This window comes from Odocoileus virginianus, chromosome 3, assembly GCF_023699985.2.
Source record: "Odocoileus virginianus isolate 20LAN1187 ecotype Illinois chromosome 3, Ovbor_1.2, whole genome shotgun sequence".
NCBI classification, from domain to species: Eukaryota; Metazoa; Chordata; class Mammalia; order Artiodactyla; family Cervidae; genus Odocoileus; species Odocoileus virginianus.
The window spans coordinates 11,510,344-11,521,473 of NC_069676.1; the positions used below are offsets into that span (position 1 = coordinate 11,510,344).

Below are 11,130 nucleotides of genomic sequence, written 5' to 3' on the forward strand. Positions count from 1 at the left end.
CAACAAAACAAAACAAAATAAAAACTAGGAGAGGAAACAAAATCACAGATCTTACAGGATTGGGTGAAAAAACAAGATGATTTGAGACATGCAAGAATAATTCTTTCCTTTTTTGTTGGCTGTGCTGGTTCTTTTTCGCTGCATGTGGACTTTTCTTTAGTTGCAGCAAGTGGAGTCTACTCCCTAGTTGCAGCAAGTGGAGGCTGCTCTCTAGTTGCAGTGCTCAGGCTTCTTTTGTTTTGGAACAGAGGCTCTAGGGCATCTGGGCTTCAGTAATTATGATGCACGGGCTTAATTGCCCTATGGCATGTGGGATCTTAGTTCGTGGGCCAGGAGTTAAACCCATGTCCCCTGCATTGGGAGGTGGATTCTTAACCACTTGTCCACCAGGGAAATTCCAAGAGTAAGAACATCATCATCGACTCAATGGACATGAGTTTGAGCAAACTCTGGGAGATAGTGGAGAATAGGGAAGCCTGATGTGCTGCAGTTCATGAGGTCTCGAAGAGTCGGGTAGGATTTAACAACTGAACAACAACAACCCACAGAACCTCTTAGTCCTAAAGCCATTGGAATGATCACAAACAAGAGGTTGCTCTGCTGAGGAGCCTTCTGAGGGCCCCCTTCACATCCTTGTTCCTCAGGCTGTAGATGAAGGGGTTCAACATGGGGGTCACTACACTGTACATCACGGAGGCCACTGAGATTTTCTGGGGGGAGTGAGTCACTGCAGAAGTGAAATGGACCCCCACACCTGTCCCATAAAATAAAGAAACAACTGAGAGGTGAGACCCACAGGTGGAAAATGCTTTTTGCTTTCCCCCAGATGAGGACATCTTCCTTATGGATGAAGCAATTCGTGAGTAGGAGAAAAGAATCCCAATGAGGGGGAAAACACCCAGCACACCAGTCATAAAATATATCAAAGTCCAGTTCAGGAAGGTATCAGAGCAGGCCAATTCAAGAATGTGTGTCAGTTCACAGAAGAAATGTGGAATTTCAAGATCTCTACAGAAGGTCAGGTGCCTCATCAGACAAATATGAAGGAGGGATGTCAGGACACCAATGAACCAGGTAATAAAAACCAGCCAACCACAGAGGTGTGGGTTCATGATGACTGTGTAGTGCAGGGGGTGACAGATGGCCACAAACCGGTCATAGGCCATGGCAGTCAGGAGCAGAGTGTCCAGGATAGGAAAAAACATGGAAAAATACACCTGAGTGAGGCAGTCCATGTAGGAGATGGCTTTGTTCTTTGTGTGGATGCTCAATAGCATCTTGGGGACTATGCTGGTGCTGAAACAGATGTCAACCAAGGACAGGTTTGAGAGGAAGAAGTACATGGGGGTGTGGAGTTGGGAGTCGAAAATGATGGCCAAGATGATGAGCAGGTTGCCAAGCACAGTGACCAAGTACATGGACAGGAACAGCCCAAATATGAGGGGCTGCAGTTCTGGGTCCTCAGAGAACCCAAGGAGGATAAACTCTGAAACTCCTGTTCTGTTTCCTGCTTCCATGTAGCTGATATATCTAGGAAGGAAGAGACAAGAACAGCAGGAATTAGCAAACTGGCATCCTCCACATATTAGAAATATTGACCATGCCTTTCACTCAAGTTTTAATATTTATGAAGTGTGCCATTTTGTCTAAGAATTGGACCTTTGTTCACTCAAAAGTGAAATACTGTTTTTATCTTATATCTTATCCTAATTTCTTGTATTAAGTATACATTTTATGACAACAAAATGAAAATAGAATCCTATAAAATGGAGTCTGGCATTCCTGACCACTTATCTGAAGGATCTGTTTTATAGTAACCCTGTCAGACAGTTATGGATCTTCACAATGGGGACAAATCAACACGATGGAAATAATGTTGCTTCTGTGGGATTGAAACCCTGTACATTTGGGATCCTGCCAAAAGTGTAGGACTTCAGTCTAAAGACTCGGGAGCATCAGGGCTTCACTGGTGGCTCAGTGGTGAAGAATCCGCCTCCCAACACAGGAGACATGGGTTTGGGAAGATCCCACATGCCGCAGAGCAACTAAGCTCCAGCACCACAACTACTGAGCCTGTGCTCTAGAGCCCAGGACTTGCAACTACTGAAGCCTGGGTATCCTAGAGCCCATGCTCTGCAACAAGAGAAGCCACTGCAATGAGAAGCCCATGCACCGCAACTAGAGAGTAGCCCCAGCTCACCATAACTAGAGAAAAGACTGCACATAGCAACAAAGATCCAGCACAAGCAGAACTAAAAAATATAAAGACTAGGGAACATCAGACAAACTCAAGTTGAAGGACATTGTACACCATGTCTGACCTGCCCCTTTCAAAAATGTAAATGCCAACAAATTCAAATAAATTCTAGCAATTATTCTGGATTAAAGGAGATTAAAGAGATATGTCAGCTGAATGTAATCATAGATGTTCTTTTGCTACAGATGGAATTATTAGGATAACTGTCAACATAGACACGAGTTCTGTAAATTTAATAATAGTGTATAAATGTTAATTTCATTATTTTGATAATTGGACTGTGGCTGTATGAGGCAATGCCCTTGTTTCTAGTGAGTTTTGAAGACTTAGAAATAAAGAGATCCCATATGTACAGTTCTATTTTCTCTTAAGTGGTTCTGAGAAATTTCACCAAGAGACACAGGCACACACACACACATACAAAAGGAAGAAGGAAAAGTGGATTAAAAAAAGTAAAGATGGTAAAGTGTTAAAATTGGGGAGATCCAATAGAAGATATACATAGGAACTATTTGTCCTTTTAACTTTTCTGTAAATCTGAAATGAGGTTAAAATCAGAAGTTAATAAGTATCAATTTCACATTATTCCCAGTAGTACAGGGCAGAAAGACAAGAAGAAAACCCCTTTGTGAGATGCTGTCAGAAAAGAGTTAGATTCCCTGGTAGCTCAGATGGTAAAGAATCTGCCTGCAATGCAGGAGACTAGGGTTCGATCCCTGGGTGGGGAAGATCCCCTAGAGAAGGGAGTAGAATGGCAACCCACTCTAGTATTCTTGCCTGGAGAATTCCATGGACAGAGGAGTCTGTCAGGCTACAGTTCAAGGAATTGCAAACAGTCAGACACAACTGAGTGACTAACACTGTCACTTTTCAAAGAACACTGCAGCTGGGGTCACCACTCACAGGTTTTGGAGCCCACAGTCACACTCTCCTAGAAACCTCAGCCTGAGGAACTTAGTCTAAAATCGGGATCTTAGTCCCTGATGAACAGTACCCTAGGTCCCAAGCAGAAGCAAACACATCTGCTCTGGAAGGTGCTTTCATCCCAGGATCTCCTCAATGTCCAGAAGGGAGACTGGTCTGCAGTTTTTCTTTCTTTTAACACTCTTTCCAGGTTTTCCTGTACATGTTGCTCCTCCCAAGCTCCCAGTCTTATTTAGTATCATACCAGCCTGTCACTCTCAATGCTCCCACATGTTTGTGGTTAGGAGTCTAAAAATGCTAGGATTATTCCCCCAGCCACGTCTATGGAAGTTCTGCCTTCTCTGCTGAGATCCTCCTCCCTGCTTTAGTCCTCTCGTGATGACTCCTGTCCTCATCAACCCTCCCTGCCCACCAGCTGCAGTCTCACTAGTCCATGCCTTTAGAACCTTCTCTATTTTTCTCCATTAAACAAATCATAGTTGTGTTTTTGCATTTACCTATGGAATTAATTGAGCTGTCCCTCTAATTACTGAATCATAAATCACACAAGTTCAGATCACACGTTACTCACCTTTGTATCCCCAGTGCTGTGCTATCAGAGCGTATGGAAAGATGAATGAAGTTTGAAAACAAATATCATCATATGTAAGAGAAACAGGAAATCTACAAGTTAACCTCACATTGACTATAGAGACACCAAGGTAAAAAAGGAGTAGTATGAAGTTATCTGATGAAAACCACCACAATATTGTAAAGTAATTATCCTCCAATTAAAATGAATACATTAAAAAATTAATCTGAAAAAATCCAACATAGCCCATTATGAAGTAATATCCATCTGATGAGTGCAAAAAATATTTAGTATTAGTAAGTCAGATAACAATGTATATGTCAATAGATCAATGCACAAAATAATGATGTTTCAAACCAAGTTTCACTTAACAAAATTTAAGTCATTGATGGGAAGGGAACGGAGCAAAACTTCAGTCATCTAAGAACAGAAGAGTACTGTCCACAGATGATAAAATACAGCTATGTTAACTGAGTGTGAAAAAAAGTGAAAGTATTAGTTGCTCAGTCATGTCTGACTCTTTGCAACCCCCATGGACCATAGCCCGCTAAGCTCCTCTATCCTTGGAATTCTCCAGGCAGGAATACTGGAGTGGGTTGCCATCCCTTCTCCAAAGGATCTTCCTGACCCAGGGATCGAACCTGGGTCTCCTGTATTGCAGGCAGATTCTTTACTATCTGAGCCACCACGGAAGTCTGAGAGTCATCATTAAAACTTAAAAAGCCGAAACCAACCAATAAAATGCAGGAAGGGGAAATTGTGCCAGCTGGTACAACTATTTAACATTGTTTCTATTAATTCAAAAGAAACACCATAAAAGAGTAAACGAAATATAATATTAGGAAATTAAAACAAAATTGGTCACCATCAGTTGCTGATATGATTGCCTACTTGAGACACCAAAGAAGGTCAATTTAAATAGAATTTGAACTAATCAGTGTCATCAGCTTTCTCGGATTTGCAAATAACCTTTACAAAAGATAAGAGAAAAAGAGGGACTGTTCATAATTGCAGTGACATAGAGGCACACCTGGCCCAGAAGGGGATTCGATCCATGTTTGTTGAACCAAAGAGTGTATGCTGCTCCTGTTCAGTCGCTCAGTCAGGTCCGATTCTTTGTGACCCCTTGGACAGTAACCTGCCAGGCTCTTCTGCCTGTGGGGTTTCCCAGACAAGAATACTGGAGTGGGTTACCATTCCCTTCTGCAGGGGATCTTCCCAACCCAGGGATTGAATGCAGGTCTCCTGTGTCTCCTGCATTGGGATTCTTTACCACTGAGCTACCTTGGAAGCCCCAAAGAGTGTATACAACCTAGTAGAAAGCAAGTGATGTTGGGGGTGGGGTAGAGAAGCAGATATTTGCTGAAGCAGAGATTCTCCAATGAGAGCCTGTATCAGAATCACCTGGAGGACTTGTTAAAATGGACTGTTGGGTTCCTTCCTGTGAGTTCCTGTCATTATGACTGAGCAGGGTCTGAGAATCTCCATTTCTGTCATATTCCTGGGGATATTCTGCTCCTCCAGGAGCCCCACTTTCAAAACCACTGTGAGTGAAAGTAGCTCAGTCATGTCTGACTCTGTGACCCCACGGACTATACAGTCATGGAATTCTCCAGGCCAAAATACTGGAGTGGGTAGACTTTCCCTTCTCCAGGGGATCTTCATAACCCACGGATTGAACCCAGGTCTCTCGCATTACAGGCGGATTCTTTACCAGCTGAGCCACAAGGGAAGCCCAAGAATAGTATCTCTTCTCCAGTGGATCTTCCTGACCCAGGGATCAAACCAGGGTCTCCTGCATTGCAGGCAGATTCTTTACCAACTGAGCTATCAGGGAAGCCTGAGAGCCACTATACTAGAGAAGAACAAGAAAGGTATTAGCAGATGGATTGAAAACACTTATTACATTTGAGAGAGTGCCAATTCTTGACACTGAGAAAGCCACTAGTTTCTAGAGGGCCTGAGGCAGACAGAAAACAACTGTAATGGAATAAAAAAAAAAGACATAAATAGTCAGGAAAGTAAATTCTAGAAATGTAACAGGAAAGCCATCTTGGGTTACTATCTATTTTGTTACCTCCTTCTGGGAATCACCACTGTTTCAATTCTCCTTTTTGTACACAGCACTCACTCATACAGTGTGACCCCTTGGCTGGGATTGCTCAGTGAAATGCGTGTGCAGCCTCTTCTCCTCTCTCTCTTGGATGCTGAAGACAGATTCTCCCAGGGAGATGGAACTTGTCACAAAGCCATGACTGTGGGAGGTACCCGTGTGATCTCCTCCTGGTAAGGCATCACTGAACTGGGGTGAGGCTGCTAGGGAGGGTATTTACAGTTTCTCCAGCCCCTAGGGGGAAGAATTCTCACCACTCATCATTAAATAAATTGTTCCTCTGGTGCTCTGCTCTTCAAGTTATTCAGCTCCCTTTGGGTGGAGAGGAAATGGCAGAAAGGAATGGTGTGTGCTCCAGGAAGGCAGCTTTGGGGCTAGATGGATCTCTCTCCCACTACCGCCTTTCATCATTTTTGATTTGGCTTCGAGGTAAAGAAGTTCCCCCTCAGAAATGTGTCTCTGATGTAAAGACTCATCTCCCTGTAGACACACCACTTAGGGTCACAAAGTAACACAAAAGAAAAGAGACACATCTGTCTCAGTGAATTCCTCATGACACTGGATTTGATACGTATTTGATACGTAGACAAGAGTCTTGTTTCAAGAGAGGGTCATCAACTGTGTTAAATGATGCTATGAGGTCAAGGAACAAAGGCTGAATGATAACCCATAGATTTAGTGAAATGGAAACAATGGAAAGAGCAATTTTGGTAGAGTGCTGGGGAGTGGGCTATTTGTAGTGGGATTGGGAGTGACATGGCAATGAGGAATTTGACCCTATGAATATAAAACATTCTGCCAAGAATTTTGGTGGTGAAGGGAAAGAAAGAGACGATAGTTTCATATGGGTTTTTTCTGTCTGTTTGTTTCAGACATGAGAAAGTATTTAGATGGCAAAAGAAATACTTCACTTGGCTGTAGCAAATTAAATTGGTACTATGTCATTTAATGAAAGATATGATATATTTCTAAAAGAATGAATCTTTTATTTTATAAATTATTCTTAGTTCTAAGTAATCTGTCATCTTTAATCAGTTGACAATAGAACTAGAACAATGAAATCAAAGAAAGATGTGGTGTTATCACAAGTTTCAGGGGTTAAAGTAACCTCCCATCACCAAGAATAACGTCATTAAATTAGCAGTTTTCTACTATGTATTGGGTTTTAAGATCTATATTCTCAAAGATTTTATGGAAAAACCTGAATGAACATATTGGCCAACCCAATATATATCACTTGACAAAGATATGTAAACTCAACGGTATAACCCAAGAGCCACTGGAACTATAAATACAAGTTGTCAATATTATGTAGGGAATTTCTTCATTCCTTTCAGTAAATAGTTTTAGACAGCAACAATTCCATTATGGCAAGATTCAAAAATATCTTTGCCATCACTCTGTATTTTTTTGTTTTGTTTTAAAATTTGTTTATTCTATTTTTGGTTCTGCTGGGTCTTCGTTGCTTTGGTGAGCAGACCACTCTCTAGTTTCAGTGCTGCTCAGGCTTCTCATTGAGGTGGCTTCTCTTGTTGCAGAACATGGGCTCTAGGGCACGTGGGCTTCAGTGGTTGCGGCATACAGTCTTTGTTGCCCCAAGGCATGTGGGATCTTCCTGGACTGGAGATTGAAACAGTACCCGCTGCATTAGCAGGCAGATTCTTAACCACTGGACCACCAGAGAAGTCCCATACTCATTTTCTAAACTAGAAAAATAATTGTACTATAATTAAAATTATAATTTTAGTGTAATTACCAACTACAGTGTACATGGTATCACTGTAACTTGTGCTTTATATTCATATAAAGACATTATCATGTTACATTATTGCATTAAAAAATCATTCATGGAGTGTGTAGCCCTTCACTACGACTGAGTGAAATAACCAGCCAGAAAACACCTGTCAGGTGGTAGCAGATGCTCCTGAGAAGTGTAACAGGTAATACTTTTAATCAGATGCATTGATGATTTTGAATATTCTAAAAGGATTATTGTTTCCAAAGGCCAGGACTTCCTTTCTTCTAGATAATGTTGAATCCCTAAGGACAAAATCACTTCAAATGAAACATTATGAACAATGGAATGTATTTTAACCTGTTACTGGAAATTTTCTCCTGGCTTATTTCTTCATAGATTTTAGAAATTTCACCCCCCTCTGTGCTTCGAGAGTCGTTAATTCATACAGACCATGTTAAGCATCATTTCTACTCATGTGCCAGAAGAATGTCTGATTAAAAGATCATAAACGGATTTCCCTAGTGGTGCAGTGGATAAGAATCTGGCTGCCAATGCAGGAGACATGGGTTCGATCCCTGGTCCAGGAAGATCCCTCGTGCCACGTAGAACTAAAACCTCTGTGCCATGTGAGCCCGTGTGCTATAACTACTGATGCCCGTCAGCCTAGAGCCTGTGCTCCACAACAAGAGAAGCCACTACAACGAGAAGCCCTCACACCGTACCTGGAGAAAGCCGGAACACAGCAACAAAGACCCAGCACAACCAAAACAATAAATAAAAAAAATCTCTGGCAGTATCACAATAGAAAGGTCATTGAAAATAGGAATTACGATCCTCTTAGCTTCTCAGTTTGTGGAATTCAGTAAATTATTCCTTTAGTAAATGAACATTAAATTATTTTTTAATGAAAGTGTATGATCAGTTCAGTTCAGTCACTCAGTCATGTCCGACTCTTTGCGACCCCATGAATCGCAGCACGCCAGGCCTCCCTGTCCATCACCAACTCCCGGAGTTTACTCAAACTCATGTCCATTGAGTCGGTGATGCCATCCAGCCATCTCATCCTCTGTCATCCCTTTCTCCTCCTACCCCCAATCCCTCCCAGCATCAGGGTCTTTTCCAATGTGTCAACTCTTTGCATGAGGTGGCCAAAGTATTGGAGTTTCAGTTTCAACATCAGTCTTTCCAATGAACACCCAGGACTGATCTCCTTTAGGATGGACAGGTTGGATCTCCTTGCCATCCAAGGGACTCTCAAGAGTCTTCTCCAATACCACAGTTCAAAAAGCATCAATTTTTTGGTGCTCAGCTTTCTTCACAGTCCAATTCTCACATCCATACATGACTACTGGAAAAACCATAGCCTTGACTAGATGGGCCTTTGTTGGTAAAGTAATGTCTCTGCTTTTTAATATGCTATCCAGGTTGGTCATATCTTTCCTTCCAAGGAGTAAGTGTCTTTTAATTTCATGGCTGCAGTAACCATCTGCAGTGATTTTGGAGCCCCCCAAAATAAAGTCTGACACTGTTTCCACTGTTTCCCCGTCTATTTTCCATGAAGTAATGGGACCAGATGCCATGATATTAGTTTTCTGAATGTTGAGCCAACTTTTTCACTCTCCTCTTTCACTTTCTTCAAGAAGTGTATGATCAGTTCAGTTCAGTTCCTCAGTCATGTCTGACTCTTTGCGACCCTATGAATCGCAGCACGCCAGGCCTCCCTGTCCATCACCGACTCCCGGAGTTTACTCAAACTCATGTCCGTTGAGTCGGTGATGCCATCCAGCCATCTCATCCTCTGTCATCCCCTTCGCTTCCTGCCCCCAATCCTTCCCAGCATTAGGGTCTTTTCCAATGAGTCAGCTCTTCGCATGAGGTGGCCAAAGTACTGGAGTTTCAGCTTCAACATCAGTCCTTCCAATGAACACCCAGGACTGATCTCCTCTAGGATGGACTGGTTGGATCTACTTGCAGTCCAAGGGACTCTCAAGAGTCTTCTCCAACACCACAGTTCAATTCTTCAGTGTTCAGCTTTCTTCACAGTCCAACTCTCACCTCCATATGTGTATGATAGGTGAACCTGAAAAAAAAATCAGTCAAACTGAGTGAAACCACACATAAGGCTCACACAAGACAATACAACCCACTCTGAAAGCGAAATGGAATCTTAAGAAGAAAATAAAGTTGTGTGTGTCTAAGTATTGGATAATCCTGCAGCCCACCAGTTTCCTCTGTCCATGGACTTCTCCAGGCAAGAATACTACAGTGTGTTGCCATTTCCTTCTCCAGGTTGTAAATACATATAACATAATACTATCATCACCATTTTAAGTATACAAGAACATCCGCAGTGTCATACAGTACAGCCTTCTCCACTATCCACCGTACCCTACCCCAATCCAATTAAATCTGAATCCCTGGTGATACAATCAAGAATGAGCATATGCAAAGCTCATCAAGAACTTCCAATAAACCAAGAGAAGGACCAATGACATGCATTTTCTCATGTAACCTGCTTCAGCAGATTTGATTAATGCCAACATTTTTTTGGACAATAGACATGCACTGTGGAAAGGGTTGTATGTATATTAAAAAATTGTATGTATATTAAAAGAAAGAGAGTTTGCATTTCACCTGGGAGCCTGGATCAGCAAATACAGAGGATTCTACAGGTGTTACAGGTTTCAAATTCAATGTGGTTTTGACATGTGTAGGATCTCAGAATATTCCACTAAATACATGCCCAAAGGGGATTTTGTTTTTACTTTTCTCTATTTGTTTTTTTCTTAGTGTTTTAAAAGCTTTCTAATATATTAAATAATCACACTTTTATATGTTCTTTTAGATTTTCTCTCCCTCATGTCATTTGGTATTATTGATACCAAATGATTTATTGATACCACGTGACATATTGAATGTATTTTAAACTACTGATCAAATCCTTTCTGATTCCTTTCACTGTTCTTCAGCTTAGGAATTTTGCACACTTCATGAAGTCATAGAAATACATTATCTGTATTCATTTCTAATAGTGTCCCAATTTCAGTTTCTATTAGGGTTTTTACTTTCAGGCATTTTTTAAATGTTTTCTAAACACCATTTATTATATCATTTATTTTTTAGGTGCTAATTTGTGATGTACCTATATTACAAACTAAATTCTCATATTGGCTAGTATCTATTTCATGACTATCCAGTCTGTCTCACTGATATTTCTGTGTTTATGTCCATTGCACTGTTTTAAACTTTACCTGTCCTCATTCATCTTCTTTTACAAACTTTCTTGGATTTTCAACTAAGTTAATATCCCTTAAGTTTGACCAGTTAATACTCCTACTAATCACTTTCCTTGAGTCTTAATCAGAATAATGACCTCAACAGAATCAAACGCAGTAACATTTCCATAGCACTCAACACTACAGGACAGCAAAGCCCACGTCTCTTACCTTTCACACTTAGCTCAACTCAGTGCCTGGCATACAGGAGACACTCAAATAGTTATGGACTCAATGAAAGATGAAGAGATG

At 41.3% G+C, this 11,130-nt stretch overlaps 1 protein-coding gene across 1 annotated transcript; it reads right to left on the minus strand.

Annotated features, from left to right (window-relative positions):
- Window positions 1-578: 578 nt before the first annotated feature.
- On the minus strand, window positions 579-1,520 carry LOC110144089 (olfactory receptor 7D2). Its single transcript, XM_020903934.2, has one exon. The coding sequence runs from the start codon at window positions 1,515-1,517 to the stop codon at window positions 579-581; it is 939 nt and encodes a 312-aa protein (XP_020759593.2). The 5' UTR covers window positions 1,518-1,520.
- Window positions 1,521-11,130: the final 9,610 nt, after the last annotated feature.

Bases quoted from the DNA above. Each gene is read 5' to 3' on its own strand.
- LOC110144089 (XM_020903934.2), bottom strand. From the start codon at position 1,517: ATGGAAGCAGGAAACAGAACAGGAGTTTCAGAGTTTATCCTCCTTGGG.